This window comes from Phyllostomus discolor, chromosome 6 (assembly GCF_004126475.2).
Source record: "Phyllostomus discolor isolate MPI-MPIP mPhyDis1 chromosome 6, mPhyDis1.pri.v3, whole genome shotgun sequence".
Taxonomy (NCBI): domain Eukaryota; kingdom Metazoa; phylum Chordata; class Mammalia; order Chiroptera; family Phyllostomidae; genus Phyllostomus; species Phyllostomus discolor.
The window spans coordinates 161,654,362-161,671,591 of NC_040908.2; the positions used below are offsets into that span (position 1 = coordinate 161,654,362).

General features: G+C 41.2%; 1 protein-coding gene across 2 annotated transcripts; it reads right to left on the reverse strand.

Moving 5' to 3' along the window:
* Positions 1-2,294: 2,294 nt before the first annotated feature.
* On the reverse strand, positions 2,295-14,648 carry TCN1 (transcobalamin 1). 2 transcript variants are annotated; one of them, XM_036029503.1, is made up of 9 exons: positions 14,486-14,648; positions 11,871-12,041; positions 10,846-10,983; positions 9,837-9,992; positions 8,373-8,563; positions 5,496-5,679; positions 4,304-4,487; positions 2,680-2,798; positions 2,295-2,514 (listed from the first exon to the last, which is right to left on the reverse strand). In XM_036029503.1, the coding sequence occupies exons 1-9, from the start codon at positions 14,562-14,564 to the stop codon at positions 2,453-2,455; spliced, it is 1,284 nt and encodes a 427-aa protein (XP_035885396.1). In that variant the 5' UTR covers positions 14,565-14,648; the 3' UTR covers positions 2,295-2,452. The 2 variants fall into 2 exon arrangements, with proteins under 2 accessions (XP_035885396.1, XP_035885395.1); XM_036029502.1 differs by having other exon boundaries at positions 11,856-12,041.
* Between the last annotated feature and the right edge of the window lie 2,582 nt (positions 14,649-17,230).

A 17,230-nucleotide genomic window follows, 5' to 3' on the forward strand; every position in this document is an offset into this window, starting at 1 on the left:
TTGTCTGTCTCCTTCCCACTAGAACATCCACTCCATGAGACTTTGTCTATTTTGTGCACTGCTCTGTCCCTGGCACTTGAGATACTACCTAGTTCACAGTAGGTACCACCTGAAGAGTTCCTGAATGAGTGAACTGATCAACAGATATAAGACATGGGTTGTAAAGCATATTTTTCTTTCTTGGGGAATGTTAGTGGTGTTGCAAGGGGAGAACATAGGCTACATGTTGGGGTGAGCTAGAAAGCTTCTAACAGGGCCCCATGTTCCCACCTCCTAGTACATGCCCTGGCATAATCTCCTCCAGAGCGTGGGCTGGCTTCACTTCTAATGAATATAATACAGCAAGAGCGACGGGATGAGGTTACTAAAGGCCAACTTCCCTCTCACTTATAGTCTCTCTTTGTCTCTTCTGGTTTATTTGTTTTGATAAAAGCCGGCTGCCATGTTGGGAGCTGGCTTGTGGAGAAGCCCATGTGTCAAACACTGAGCAGCCTCCAGCCAACAGCCAGGGAGGGAGGACTCCTGCCAGTGACCGTGTGAATGAGCTTGAAAGCAGAACCTTCCCCAGTTGAACTTTGAGATGGAGGCAGCATCAGTTGATATCTTGACTGTAGCCTCGTGACAGACCCCAATCCAGAGGGCCCAGTTAAGCCATCTCTTGGATTTCTGACCCACAGAAACTGTGAGATAATAAATGTTGTTATCTTAAACCATTAAGTTTTAGGGTAACTTGTTATGCAGCAATGTATAACTGATACATGGTATATGGTGGGGGATGAGACAGGAAAGACAGTTTGGGTCTGCCTCGTGGGTGGAGGGCCTTGTACGCCACGTGAAAGAACAGTCGGCAGAATAACAGCCCTCATAATGTCCACATCCTAATCCCTAGAACTGGTGAATGTGTCAGGTTACACGGTAAAGGGAATTAAGGTTGCCCATGGAATTGAGTTTGCAAATAAACTGACTTCAGGATGGGAAGATTATTTTGGATTATCTTGGATTATCTGAGTGGGCCCAGTGTAATCACAGTACTATGGAGGCCCAGAAGGGAGAACATGCCATTCACCTGTCTCTAATTTGGCTTTCAAGATATGACACAGACCCAAGAGGACAGAATCCATTGCTGTCTAGTTATGAGGACACCTGTCTCACCCATTTACTGGAGGCCTGGGCAGAGTTGAACCTGAGGGTAGATGATAAGTGCCAGAAAGCAAGTGCATGGGAAGAGGGCTCAAACCCCAACTATGATGCAAGGTTGCTGGTGGAGAGGAGGAAGCAAAGATTGTTGTGAAAAAAAAACACTGGAGGAATGAGGGAGACATTGCTGAAATAATTTTAAAAAGATTGTATTTATTTTTGGTGAGAAGGAAAGGGAGGGAGAAAGAGAGGGAGAGAAGCATCAATGTGTGGTTGCCTCTCATGTGCCCCCACCTGGGGAGCTGGCCCGCAACCCAGGCATGAGCCCTGACTGGGAATCAAACCAGCAACCCTTGGGTTCAAAAGCCAGCACTCAATCCAATGAGCCACACCAGCCAGGGCAAAAACAATTTAACTAATTTCTCCACAAGGCCTTTTCCTTTTGGTGGTTGCTTCCATGGTGACTTGGTACTTTATCTGAAGCACCTTCTGTTCTTGGGGCATCATAAAGGCATTTCCGGTTCCTGACTGTATGTGCAGGTAGCTCAGATCCTCAGTAAAAAGTATCACCTAGCTGATGCTGCTTAAATAGGATTTAACCTTTTTGAAAAATGTGAATTCTGCTGAGATGAAAGTCAGAGGTGATTTTATTTGCAGGTTTCATCTGATGATATGAATATCAGTGTGATTTTTATTGGGTAGAAAAAGGAAAATAAATGTGGAAAAAAGAACAAGTGGGACCCAAGGGAGACAGCTGGGGGAGGGCATGATGTTTTTTTCTCAAACTCTATGGATTGCCTTTATATGTATAAACCTCACATTTTCCCCTCTGAGCAAAGCGACATTTTCTTCTCCCACCCACTATCTGTATGAGGTCCATATGTCCACTCGGTTCCTCTCTTGCATCTGGGTCTGCGAGAGCTCATTCTCCTGCAAGGTGCCTACTTGACCTCACTGCTTGTGGTTGCAACAGTAAACCTTTTCTCCATTTTCCCCAGTTGCCCAAGGTCACTCAGAGAGTTACCAGGGGAACCTTGAATAGAACTCAGCTTATTAGACATAGTCCCAGTCTCTTTCACTTCACTTCTTTCTGAGGTGGTCTTCCCTCCAAGAATAATCCCCCTTGAAGATGAAATGATTGGAATGTGCTCTTTTTGTATAGTTGTTGATATTTATTGAACATGCAAAGAGAGAAGGGGAGGTTATTGACACTCCTTCCATGATTGAGATCAATGAAAAGGAGGGCATGAGGACAATTTCCACATGGAATTCCACTGAAAAAGAATTAGATCCAGCTGAGGAAGGTTTGAGTTTATTAGTATGTGCTCCAACGAACCTCCAAATTTTCTCCATTATGAACAACATAACTACCAACTCCTGAAAAGAAGAAGAAGTGGGTTAATTGAGTTGACCACCAAAGCACTAAATAATGGATATCATTCTCCTAATTCCTCAGCACATTTCTCACAGAAGCTCACGCCCTCACATCTGAACGCTCTGGGCATTTTCATTCTTTGGGGCTTTTGGCTTCCTCTCCCTTACCTTGGCTCAGTGGTTTGCCTTCACTCAGAAGTTCCCAGTAGGTTCTGTCGTTACTGTTGGCCTCTAAGCCCTGAACAGAGGTGATGTAGGGCCCCCATGAGGTCTCCACATAAGTGAAACTGTGGGGACAGTGAATGGGTTACAGGAGCTTATAATTTTAAAAGGCATTTTGCAAACTTTAAAATCTTTTTCTTATTTTAATTGTTGTTCAAGTACAGTTTTCTGCCCTTTACTCCCATCCCAGCCTACCCCCCCATCCCTCCCCACCTCCCTCCCGTTTCTACCCCTGCTTGTTTTTATCCATGTGTCCTTTATACTTGTTCCTGCAAACCTTAATGTACCTAAGAATTACTTGAAAATGTAATTTCTGCAATGCAGATTTCCTGGCTCTATCTGCAGATACTTTGATTCTGTAGGTCTGTCTGAGCTGGGACCAAGAATCTGCTCATAAACCTGGATCACCTGTTTCATAAACACTCCAGGTGATTCTGATGCAGGCAGTCTACCATCCATGCTGAATTTGGGCATGATGCCCTTGGTTCCTGCCTTTCCCTCCCATCATAGTAGATACCTGATGCCCGAGGGGCAACAGAAGTACTAAGTTAGTAGGTTTTCTCTTAAGAAAGAGAAACAGGGAAGAATAATTTAATATGTCACATTTGTTTTGTTTACTAAAAAGTGGTATGGTCAATATATGTTCCACATTCTTTAGTCACATTTCTCTGTCTTCCTTGGAACACTTAAATGGAGCCTTTGTCATCATCATATATATATATATATATATATATATATATATATATATAAGATTTTCTCTGTAGCATCTTAAATCATGTTATTAAACACAATAAACAGAGCCCTGGCTGGTGTAGCTCAGTGGATTGAGCGTGGGCTGGGAACCAAAGGGTCCCAGGTTCGATTCCCAGTCAGGGTACATTCCTGGGTTGCAGGCCATAACCCCCAGCAACTGCACATTGATGTTTCTCTCTCTCTCTATCTCCCTCCCTTCCCTCTCTAAAAATAAAAATAAATAAAATCTTAAGGAAAAAAACCACAATAAACAATTGTCAGTTACTTTAAGAAACCAAGCAAATTATAGTTTTCAGAGAAAAAGTCAAGATCTTAATTTTAATATTTGACCTCTCAAACCAGGGAACCATTATCCAGGGGCCCTTGGAATGTCTTGAAAAGGGGGGTGAGCATGGAGAGGCTTCCAGGCATTTGTGAAACCTCTGATTTAAATGTTTTGTGTGTATGTTCATTTTTCTGGGAAGAGCATCTTACGCAAAAAGGTCAGTGACTCAGAAATAGTTAAGAGCCACTGTTCTAGACGCAAAATGTTCTGACTTAAGAAGTCCTAGTTATTGAAGGAGTTTTACAGGCAGAAGAGAGGTCCCCGGGACTTACTTGTCCATTAGGTTACCATGAATTTATTGCCTACTATGTGCTAGAAGATGAAAGGTCTCACTTCTTTTTTTAAACCCCTGACATGAGATGTGGATGGTCATCAAAGGTGCTGATGAAGATGTGTTTTAAATGTACTTTGTATTCATGAGCAGATGTATTTTTTACCGAGTCTTTTAAAATCACACCAAATCTCTTAACCTTAAGTTATGTACAGACATACCGAAATACAGTCTCATTGATTTGCTGAGCTCTCTTCATCACATCCAGAAAGACAGAGCCATTTTTCACGGTGACATTGGTGGAATACGTTTTATTGATTTTCACAGTGTAATTGACTGAGATCCACGAGGATGAACTGCTAGGTTCCACAGGTGAAGGCTTGTGAATGGAGATGTTAAAGCTACCTGGCAGAGACAGAAAAGCAGGCAGGAATTATTATTTGGAATAATAAAAGTGATGTTAGAGTTTGCAAACTATCCAATCTCTATCCATGAACTCCTATCCTTTTTGCAGAAGGGGATTTGTCACAGGAGCAAGTGGCATCATCAAGGGGCAGATCTCTCACGTGACTAAAGCAGAAATTAAAACCAGATGCTCACCAGCTTCAAAGGCTTGTGTTCAGCTTGACTCCCAGCTGTTTAAACAACTCAGTTGCCCTCTCCCATTTCTTGTGGAGGCTCCTGTTTTTTTTTTTTTTTGCTTTTGCTACAGCATACAAGAATGCTTCTTTGTTTTGGGGTTTTTTTTTTGCCCTTTTATTTCTTAACATTTATGGAAAAAAATATTGCGCCAGGTATTGTACTAGTCATTTTATGTGAACTATTTTATTTAGTCCTTACAAAAACCTATGTTAGATACTATTATTATTTGCATTTCTTACATTAGAAAATTGAACCTTAGAGGTTAAACATTTTGTTCAAGTTATCTAACCCCATCAGTGGCTGAACCAAGAATGAATATAATGGAGTGAGTCTCTTTATCTTGTTGTAAAACCAGTTTGAATCAATGATTCATGCTGCAGCTTCTTACAATACTGCCATATTCCTTCCACACGGATGTCTTATGTACCCGAGGGGTCACTTACTGTGCATAATGAAAAGTCAGAGATGTCATGCTTTGTTTAGGATGGGAAGATGCTCAGAACATCTCTCTGTATCCAGCAATCAGAAAAATGCCTTTGGAGACAGACATCATTTCATCAAGTCTATCTTATTTATCGGTGTTTAAACCAAGAACCTGTTAAGAACAAATCCTCAGGGGCTTTCAATCTCTGATGACATATCAAGGACTGAGTTCTATATGGGAACTGCAGAGCTTTATTTGGTCACTTTTGGCCCCTGAGGACACCTAAATCTCATGAGCTTTGGGTGTTATGCTGAAAGACAAAAACAGTTTGCTCTTTAGTGTTATACCTGAACCACAAGAAAAGCTATTGTTAACATCCAAATAGGTCTTTCCAAATAGGGCAGGTAAGATCTGGGCTGCAGCAATTGGCATATGGAATGATCCCTGAGAAATTTCTTTGAGTACTGCACGCAGAGTTTGTTGACAATCCCATTCAGTTTGGTTGTAATAGTTTGCTGAGACATAGAGAGCCTAATGAGAGAGAGAGAGAGAGAGAGAGAGAGAGAGAGAGAGAGAGAGAGAGAGAATTACTTAAAACAAAGGGGAAAGCTTACATCTAATTCAGTAATAATCATTTGACATTGACTACAAAGGAGGTACCTTATCCAGCTAAGACATTTCCTGAATTCAGGAAGCTTACAAAATATTTTGAGTGGGGAGGTGGGGAATTGCTTAATTATACAAACTATAATAGCACCAGTGAGACTTTCTCTACCATATTCACTCTTGTACCCCCAGCACTGGAACAACACCTGTTATACAGGAGGCACTCGATAAATATCATTAACAGAAAAACTATTGTAAAGGAGCCCCTGGGATGAATGCTCTAAGAGAAGCATTTAGTGGCACAGTCTTTCAAAAGAGGAAGAGCTCTAAACATTTAGTGGGGCCAAGGCAAGTCTTGGTGGGGAAGGCAGTACTTGAGGTAGGCCTGATGATACGGTGGCATTTCAGTAGGTGACATGAGGAGGGGAGGAGCCCGGTACCCAGAGGGAACAGCATTATGGAAGGTGCTAGAGTAGCAGTGGCCAGGGCCTGGGCTGGCTGTGATGAGAGTATCTGCATTTTAGCAAAACCCCCAGGGAATTTCTCCTGTCCTGGGAGGACTAGTGTATAGTATAGGGAGCAATCAGGGACACTGTAGAAGAACACTCTAGATAAGGGGGTGGGGGAAGATCGGTAGACCCTTGAATTTCAGGGTGAGGTGTCTGACATTATTTGCTTGACAGTGGGAAGTCTCATAGGTTCTCGATCAGAAACTATCTGGCCGGCAGATGTAAACAGGACTGAAGGAGCAGAATTATGGGTTAGGGAAAGTCAGGAGGGTATTCGAGTGAGAAAGACAAAGAGTAAAACGGGTTGGACTTGAAGATGTTGCTCTGTAGTTTCTGAGGGGAGAGCAGTCTCTGCTTTCTATTCTTTCTTGAAGATTCTTCAAGTTAACCAAGTCAACAGGCATTAGTGGGACATTAAAAGAGACAAAACTGAGCATACTACACCTCCTCTTAAAAACTGTCTTGCAGGCAGAAAGCTCTTGATCCTCCTGGGAATTAATATCACCTGTAGGGCTTTTAAATCAGGCCAAGTGGCTGAAAGCAAGAAGGAGCTCCTACTCTTCCTGACAGCACAGGTGGAACTGGAGAGTATTATGCTAAGTGAAATGAGCCAGGTGGTGAAGGGCAAACACCATGTGATCTCACCTGTAAGTGGAACCTAATCAACAAAACAAACAAATGAGCAAAATAGAACCTCAGACGTGGAAATAAAGAGCAGACTGACAATGGCCAGAGGGGAGGGGGAAAGGAGGATAACAGGAAGGTAAAGTCAAGGAACATGTACAAAGGACCCGTGGACAAGGACAATGGGGTGGGGATTGTCTTTCCGAGTGGGGGTTGAACAGGGCAGGGGAGAGCAATGGGTGGGGTGGGGGAATGGGGACAACTGTAACTGAACAACAATAAAAAAATAAAACAAGACCAAGGCCCATGATCCACCCCTAAATTTCCTTTTTTGTAAGTAAATATTTTATTTTTTATGATTATAATTTTTTTTGTCGATTAAGTACAGTTGTCTCCATTTCCCCACCCAACCACATCCACTCATCCCCACCTCCCACCCTTGAACCTGCCCTTTAGCTTTGTCCATGTGTCCTTTATACATGTTCCTTTATTAACTGGATGGCGTGGGGGCTGAACATGAGCGTTTTCTAAAAGCTCCTCCAGGGGATTCAAAATGTGCAACCTGAATGAGAAGCTGCTGTTTTATACTAAGTTCAAACTTAGCAAGGCAGATGGCATGAATAGTAACAACACAAACAACTTTATGATTGGACCCCTGCCTGCAACACCAGCCTCATGTTGTGATTTTTCCCAAGGACCCTATGCTGACCATGCCGAACATCTTGATCTCCCTAAAATGTGTAATGTTCCTTGGTGCCTTCGGTCTTTGTCCTGCCATCCTCTGTCTCTTTGAAGGTCCTCTCACCTTGAGTTGGCATAGCAAAACTTTATTCATCATAAATACTCAGTGAAAATTTTTCTCTGTAAGCTTTCCTTGATCTCTTCTTAGAATTGAGTAAATCAGTGCAGGAATAAAGTCTAAGACTTCAAGGAAGGTTTACAGGACAGTGTAGGTGCTGACCATGAACTCTGAAACCAACTCTTTAGGTTTCATCCCCAACTGCAAGTTACTGATACTCTGTGATTCATGCTCTTATTCTAGGAAATGAAGGTAGTGATTCTTTCCTCACTGGGTTGTTTTGTGCATTAATGAGTTAATGTCACTGAATACCAGCCACTGTTCCTGCACTGCAACTTGTACAACAATAGTCTAATTTGGGAAGTAAGATGAAAACTCAGAACAATGGTATATGATAAAGTGTGAAATTGCATATGATAGTACAAGACAGACTGTCCTTGTAGTAGACTCTAGAGTTTCTTGAAGAAGTTGTCAAAAAAGGCTTCATCAAAGCATTGGCTATGAAAAGGTAAAGAGTGAAGGTAAGGAGAATACATTTCAGGCAGGGAGGGAGATGTGAGTTAAATCAAGGTTTATATAGGAAACAGAATGGATAATGTGATCTTAGGAGGCCAATAAGAAAGGATGGAGATAGTGCTGTACTCCATGACTCCCCTCTCTGTCTCCCGTGTTAGCGTGTTACTTACCTGCATAGCTTCTCCTGTACTAAATACGTTTCCAATGAGACCATTTTCTTTTTTCTCATGCAAAATCTTTTTTACCAGTGACTCTATATAATTATTGATATGCTTTAAATCCATTTCACTTGCTTTGATCTGCCCATTTATTATGCTCCTCTTCACACAGGTCAGGGCCAGGACAGCCATTGCGCCAGTGTCTGTCAGGAAACCAAACATTGGTGAGAGGGTGACCAACCATGCCAGTGTGCCCTGCACTGACGGGTTTCCTGGTATGTGGGACTTCCGGTGCTGAAAGAGGAACATATCCGGGCACACTGGGGTGGCTGGGCATGCTGGTTGATGGTGGGGGAGAAGGATTTCAAGATACAGCAAGTTTCCCTTCAATACTAACCACTCAAATATTTTAGGATTTCTTCCTTATGTTGAGTAACCAGTACCTTGTACTTACTAACTCGCACCTTGGTCATAGAAACACATATGAATTTGTAGGTGCATATACATGAACAACCTTCCACTTTTAGATGTTGGGTTTTTTTCATTTTTTAAAATCTTTCTGCCATATTGGCAAAGGAATTGAGAAAATGAAGGATGATACACCAAACAAAATATGTCTTTGTAATTTTCCAAAGTTTCCATTACACTGATTAGAAAACAGCACTTAAGAGAATTGATTTCCAATAGACTTCCTTAAGGGGGAGGATGAGGCAAGAGATTGGAAGAAGGGAGAATAAAGTATTTCTTCTGGCTTGTTACCTGGTTCACTCTCTCATAGGAAAAGGAGTGTGATAAATCTCACATTCTTCTTACTGTCCAGAGTGGATACTGAATGATTACTAGATACTGCATGATTTTCTTTGAGCTTGTGTATCTGGATCCATAGGGACTGAATACTAACACTAGTTTCCTAGAAGGGACCTTTTTTTTTTTTTTGGTTGGGTAAGCTGACCCAGAGGAAAATTTCTGGTCCTCCCCCATTGTGAGTACACACTTTGTTGATCAAAATATTAGGCCTTGTCACCTTGAGAGGTTGTGTTGTTCAAGTAAACTCGTACATCCAAATGGTTCCAATAAATTGGAAAAAGGGGCAAGTGTTATGGTATATAAACTCCACTGTATTCCCTTTCTCTAACACTTACACTTCCTAAAGTGTCTTATATGAAGATCTCATGGTCTATCCTCATTTTAAAGATGGGAAAATTGAAGTCAAAAGTTCACATCTATTGATTCTATAACTCAAAGAAGAGCTGGGATAGGATCTAGATTTTTCTACTATGCTAGAAATCTAGAAAGAGACTTAGCAATTCCCACTGTTCCCAACCCCCCATTTCCATTCATCTCAAACAGAAAATTCCTAAGACTGTGGTAGAAGGGATAGAAAAAATCTAAGTACTTACTGCTAGAAAAACTCTAAGGGAAGACCTACTGGTAGCTGTGTCCTCTCTGTCAAGGGAATTGGGTTTAATGACTCACCTACTGAGAATTGACTACCAAAATAAAAGTTTTTATTTTCAGGAGTGAAGTATTTATTAACTTCAGTGACTGAGTATTTTCCATTGAACAGACACAAGGCCAGAACGTCCAGGCTGAGTTGGTAGTAGTTAGTCAGCGGATTGCCATTGTGAGTCACTGGCAGAGAGAAAAGAAAAAGCTTTATTCATGGAAGTGGTTCTGGGTAATGCATTTGCAGTCTATTCCTACTTACTTGATTCCCATTTCTTTACACTTAAGGAGAAGTGAATAATCACACACAGAATCAGCAAACTTGAGAAATGTCAAGATTCTAAAGAGCCACCAAATTCAAGTCCTTGCATTTTATCACTGAGGAGACCTAGCATTGAAGAGATGAAAATACTATCCTGATATTTAGGTGGTGACAGAGCTAGGACTGAGACACAGATTTCCCACCCCCAAGCCTTTTGCACTCTCAATAGTAATGTGTTAAAGCTATAAGTAGAAGTTGAGGCCATTGCAAAGAAGGGTGGGATTGGAGGGACTTAATGAATTATAGAATATTGGGTAGGAGTTGAAATGAAAACAATGCACCTTACTGGCAGCCATCATGGTCAACCTATTGTTCCCAGCGATGAAGTAATTTGGCCATCTTTATTTTCCATACTGGTATTGTATACTTTGGTACCGATGACATTGTGCCTTGTATTGCTCAGCTATTTCTGGTGTGATTCATTATTTGTCTAAAAGTCAAGCTTGTAGAGGACTAGAGAACTATGTGTGTGTGTATGTGTGTGTACACCATCATATATAAGGTAGTCCTTGATGTAGGGTCAATGCTCAGTTGAACATATTTTAAAAGACAATTCAAAATGTGTGTAAAAACATGGGAGAAGGGAAGAGAATCTACAAAAATAGAGTGGGATGAGTGAAATGAAGAGGAGAAAGAAAGGTGGAAAGAAACTTCATAGATTTTTGAATCAGTGGAGAAGACAAGGTTGTCTAGGATCTCTGAACACATGATTCTCACCCATATTTTTAATTTCTTCTTGGAATTTCTTTTCTAGTTGGCTGACAAGGTGAACATATGTAATGGTTTCATCAGAGTTCTGACATGCTCCCAAACTCAGTACAACCAAGGCAAGCTGTCCTGAGGTTAAATCTAACCCTGAAAAGAAAAGTATTCAGTTTTAACAAGGTATATAATTTGATATTTTTGGTCTCCTCTCTTCCTTGTGGCTTATTTCACATCCCACCTCTTCCTTTCGTTCCACTCTATATTAATATTTTACTCTTCCCATCTTTATTCCCCCAAGCAGAGCCTTTTCTAGCTGTACTATAAAAATCTAAGCTAAATCTTAGGTTTTCCCCATGAAATATGGGAACTTTTTGGAATCATGCAATTCTTATAAGAATAATAAAGAAGAAAAATAGAGAAATAATGGAAATCTTGGGATATTCTCTCTCTGTGGGTGTCATCTTCCCAGGATAGTAATAACTGACTTTTACATTCTGCCTTATAGAGTATCAAAACTCCCAGACTTTTCATAATTCTTGCAGTAAGGGGTAGGAAGGGGTAGCTTCATTTCCCTCTGATATTAAACAGAAAGCTGAGGCTCCATATTGACATGAAAGGCACAAAGTGGATGAAGCCTGGACTCAAACCCAGGCCACATCTCTGTTGTTCTGTGGTCACCTCCCTGGTGTCCGCTTTCTTAGTCATGGTTCACATCCCTGTCTGGTTGTGAACTCAGCTATCCTACAGAGCAATATCAATGAGTAAGACTCTATAACTTCCTTTTGCTTTTCCTTGTGACTTCTTGAAGAAAAAATGGTTTTTAGGACCCAAAGAAGTAAGTGGCTCTAGAGTAATTGGCAGAGGATTTATATTTTGAAGCACCTTTTGGCAACCTCAAGCTTTACACAGCTAGGATAGATGTAGAAGGGATACTTTAGACATAATTTTTAGGGTTCACTGGGGATAATCTCCATAGATAAGCAACTGTTACCATAAACTTTCCAGAGAATATATGTACTCACCCTTCTTCTCCTCATTTTCTTTGACTTCTTGGATCACCTGTCGTTCTAAGCTTTGGTCCTGGATCCCAACAAGTCTGAGGGACAACAGGACATTGGCAGCTTGGATTCCTCTGGCATATTTTGAATTGATCATTGTATTTAATAGAGGCAATACGGTTAGACAGGAGTAGTTTTCTAGGCTTACCTCTGTGACAGGGGAGGGAGAAAATAAGATATACACAGAAATTATTAAGGTTAGAAACAGGTGTAATGTTAAAATATTTAGTAACAGATATGGCACAGACACAGACGAACTCAGTGGTCATTGGCTGTGTTGCTGGAGCCCCTGCTACTCCTTTACCAACTAGCATGGAAGTATTCCAATGTGTTAACCCCTGGTTCCTCCTTGCTACTGGGTACTGACAGGATATCAACCCTGCCTCAGAGATCTAATATCATTTCCTAATTTTAAATATGAGGCCTACAGAGGGAGTCCTTAAAGAAAATTCAGTAATCAGAGGCCTAATGGAGACTGGAACACACACCTGCTGACTCCCAGTCTATAGCCCTTTCTGATTTCTGGATTCTGTTCTTTTCTTTTGCATCTTCTGCTAACTCAACTTGGTTAATAGTGAGGGAGAGAAGGCAAACATTCTATGTTATATTGGAGATTGACCCCAAAATGGAATTGTCTGACAACCTAACTGACCAAGCATCAAGGCCATTATTTAGCAGTATGCATGCTTTGGGGAACTCTCCAGTCTTAGCCAACAACCTGCCCAAATCCCAGGGGGAAGGATGGTGGGAATCACATATGGTGGAAAGAATAAGAGAATCCAGAGTCCCCCAACAACTGGAGGGGAATAAGAAGAGTGAGTTACCACTCAGAACATTTCTAAATATGCTTTGTTTGTAATTCCAAGAAAATCCTACCCATCTCCAGGTTATCATGGATTAGAGGGATAATGAGAAGAACATGAGCCCTGATCCAGCCAGACCTTGGCTGGATTCTGTGCTCCTTAACTTACGACTGTGGGTAAGTTACACAACTTCCCTATGTTTCAGTTTCTGCACTTTAAAATAGTGTATATTAATGCCTACTTCATAGATATTGGACAGAAAATCACTTAATAAATTATAAAATACTGTACAAATTATTGCTTTTAGCTTATCTGGACCTTCTATCCTTATACTTAGAGAATCCAGGGTATGCGACTTCCCTTGCCCACCTTTCCTCATTTTAAAATAGAGATCAGGAGGATCTGAATTGAGTGATTGTAGGAAGGTCATGTTTTGCCACAAGTACAATTGGACAATTGTTGGGTCACCTCTGACATTTTGTGGGAGCATCCAGTTCAGAAGATTTTCTGGCTCTGAAACAGACTTTTTAGTTCCTGGTCAACAAGTCAAATCAGCTTCCTTGATCACTAAAGGCAGAGTTAATTATTTTGTATAAAGAACTGAACTTCAAGCCCTGGCTGGCATAGCTCAGTGGATTGAGTGTAGGCTGTGAACCAAAGTGTCGCAGGTTCGATTCCCAGTCAGGGTACATGCCTGGATTTCAGGCCATGACCCCCAGCAACCGCCCATTGATGTTTCTCTCTCTCTCTTTTTCTGTCCCTTCCCTCTCTAAAAATAAATAAATAAAATTAAAAAAAAAGAATTGAACTTCAAAGCCTCTAGGGAGAATCCCTATTCTTGGGATACAACAAAGAAATGACGGGCTGGGAAATAACATTAGCATTGGCCTAGTCTGTGCTTTAGCTTATATGACCACAAGTCTTTCTGTTGTGGTGTTGATCTCTTCTTGTGGGCTACAGAGCACCAGGAAGATGAAGCCACAGATGGGACCATATAGTCATCTTTGGGCTGATTTGAAGTTCAATTCTAAGGTAAAGACTTACATGCAGAAATCATACATCTGAGAGCTACACTAGACTTCAAGAAATCTGCTTCAACCCCCTTCTCTGATTATCCTCTGTTTATGTTTGAAGTTAAACAATCAGTAACATTGGATCATTCAGCTACTAAGGGATCAGACTAGACCTGAACCCAGTTCTTCTTTCTTCTTCTACTACTTTTTAACAGAACCACATAATTGCTGAAGTCTACACCCAAAGGAGAGATAATGGGGCTTGTACCCATGTCCTGTAGGAAAAGCTGAAGGGAGGGGGATCTGTAGCTTGGGACAGCTAAACTCAATGATGACCAGAGAACAGTCTTTATTTTTTTCTGTGTAGTCACAAACGGTTAACCCAAAACCCATGGATTGAATTTTGGAACATAGATTGTATCTCAAAATCAAAAGATAACTTTCCATGGTCTTGAGACTTTTCTGGCATCATGAGTTTTCTACCATTGAAAATGAACAAAAATAGGCAGTTACTTGGTAGTGTCACTGTAGTAGAGAGGACCTGAGCATAGAAAGAACAGTTAGGTAAGTTAATACGGAATCTATGATCCTGCTTATAATAATATACATTGTAGCACTTTCCTTACCCTCTCTGGCCACCCTTGATGTTACTCATAGAGTCCATCCACATATAGAACTGAAATAGGGTCCTTGCTCAGGTGACTCTCTACAAAGTTTCCTATCAGTATCTGTCAGGAGTCTATCCCACTAGAGTAATATTAGATCAAAGGATACTCACCACAGATGGTGCATAGTTGGCTTGGAATAAGAGAAAACAATAGGAGCCCCACTAGGGGCAGCTGGTGTGACTGTCTCATCTCTCCAGCAGTGTATTGGGAAGGCGAGGGAGGACTAGCCTGGCTATTTATGGGGTGACGGACAGAAGATAATGAGGGCTCTTGCTTCAGCTTGCCACAGCGTCTTTTACTCAAGCAAATATTGAGCAATTCAGGTAGGTGTGGTCAAATGTATTTTTCCAAGTAATATGACAAACCATGAAGAAATCTGAAAAGATACAGTCAGGGAGAGTGAGGAAATAATTTGTTTCCTATTCTAAACCTTCAGGGTTCACATTTGTTGCTTGCCTTCATCCCAATGAGAATAAATTAGGTGAATGACTATTTTCAGTAATGTTTCCCTCTTTTCCATCCCACTGTTGTTATTTTTTTATGTGTCCTGGGACATTAGATTTGATGTGGCATGGGCTTACAACACGTAAGGGTGAAAGCAGAAGTTCTAAGCCTAAAATTGGAGCAGGCAGTATCGGGGAGCCTGGCACATGGGTAGCAGAGTGGTTTTCATCTGATGATTTTCTCCTAAGACAGATGCCCTGAGAATTTCCAGGCCAGAAGGATAACCACAAAGATACATGATGAATGTGGTTTTGGCTGTGCCAGGCAAGATGCCACATGCTACATGTGAGAAATGTTGTCTCTCAGTTCTTCCAAGAACTTTTAGCGAATACTATCAGGTTAGTTGTAAAATATTTGCTCTGGGTCAGCAAGATGATGGAATAGGAGGTCCCTTGCTCACACCCCCAACCCCCAATGCACCCCACAGAAACAATATGTGATATAGCCATCCATGGACAAAAGTTCTGTGGAAACTTCGTGTTCTAGGTAGGAAGTTGTGAAACCCCAGTGGAGCTGCTGAGGAGGGCTGTATTAAGAAGGCACACCAACAGGGAAAAGCTTGTATATACACAAGCTCAAGTGCAGAATTAGCTAACTCGAATTCCTCTTCCTGGCCTGGCATTTCCCCTGTTGTATCCTGACTAGGCTGGTTCACTGACCATGGTCCTGGCTAGAGATGCAGAAACAGCCTTACATAAGTCTTTAACCTCTGTGAGTCTGTTTCCTTACCAATAAAATGTAGATAATAATAGTTCTTTGTTCCTAAGGCTTTGTGAGAATTTTATGAATTACCATAAGGGCACTGGAATAGCACCTAGTATATAACAGGCAGTAGGTAATTTTTAATTCTTATTGTCTCAATAACCAACAACTCATTTGTATTGACCAGAAATCTGATGGTCAAGCCTGATACCTGACTCCCTCAGTCACCTAGCTAATCTGTCTTCAGTGTCAAACATTCTACCTTCTGGAGCCAGTCTGCTCCTCTGCCTTCGCTGTCATTACTCTGGTCTAAATTACCATAATTTCTTTACTTCCACATTTTTGTTTTAGCCACTTGCCCCCTCCTCTTGGCCTCTTTCCATCTAACTCCTGGAGCAGCATTTCCTGAACTTGATTAATGAATACGCCGCATCAAAAGGAAAGAAATTCACAAGGAATACAGTTAGACACAGACTACTCTAAGACTTTGACTCTAGGAAAATGTCAGTTTTGAGGCTTTCTTGTGGAAGAGATATTTCATTGCCCTGGTAATTTTTTAAAAATTATTCAGATCCTCATGGAATTGAAAATATGTCTGCAACTCTGAGGGCAATGTCTGGGGGCTCTGAGTATGGTCTCACACCCACAGTGACCTTCCAAACCAAGATTCAGATTATTTGCTTCTGGGTTAAGACCTTGGAGGTGTCCATTGCACTTTGAATAAAACTCCATATTTTAAATGTGTTCTCCAAAAACCTTCTGACCCTTGCCTGTCTCTTCAGCATTTATTTCACTATCTTGTGTACCATGCTTCAGACTCCCTTTTCCCCAGCTCTTCTATTGTGCCAAGTTCCTTCCTGCTTCGAGGTTCACTTGCACAAGTGGTTTTCTTAACTCGAATGCTTGCGTTCGGGTGGTGCTGCTTCCTGTCGCCTCAAAAAGCCCACTCCTCCTTCAGAGTAAACCACTTATTCAGGGATGCGCTCTCTGCACCCCCAGACCTGGTTATGCCCTCCTGTGATCTACTCTCCTGGCACTCTGTACTTTCCTTTGTAGCACGTCTGAGAAGTGCAATTACTTACTTGCAGAATTATTTCTTAACTGTGTTTGCTTAATGTGTGTCTTCCTGCCAGACCATGAGTTCCTCAAAGGTAAGGGTAAGTCTTTCTTGTTTGCTCTTGTATTTCCTATGTTACCACACATAATGCTTGCTAGATAAGAGGTTGTCAAATGTTTGCTGGAAGGAAACTCCTCAGATCCAGAGCCAGATGATTAATTAATGACACATATTAGTAGATAATCTTATTGGAGTAAATATTAGAAGTTTATACAAGAGCAAACTAGAAAAGTAAGCTATTGAGGTGACTTCCATCAGGACTGAGAGAGAACTCAGGATGGAAGCATCTGGGGTTTAGAGTCAAGGTCACCCAACTATTAAATATGTTAGAGTCATCTACTCAGCACTTCCTTATCTAATCAAGCAGATCCACTTTGAGATAATGTACACTCCCTTTCTTTTGCTTCTTTGTGCTGATATGTAATATTTATGTGATTCTGGTTGTTTGCTTGACTTACTGAGGGTGACTATGGAGAAATGAGCCAAGCACCAAAATATCTAGTAAAATCCAAGTTTCTCCAGGCTTATCAGG

Bases quoted from the DNA above. Each gene is read 5' to 3' on its own strand.
- TCN1 (XM_036029502.1), bottom strand. From the start codon at position 14,564: ATGAGACAGTCACACCAGCTGCCCCTAGTGGGGCTCCTATTGTTTTCT. The intron at 9,993-10,845 runs GTGAGAATCATG...TCTCTCTGCCAG, and splicing joins AGAAGAAATTAAAAATATGG to TGACTCACAATGGCAATCCG. The intron at 4,488-5,495 runs GTATAACACTAA...TGTCTCTGCCAG, and splicing joins TAGCTTTTCTTGTGGTTCAG to GTAGCTTTAACATCTCCATT.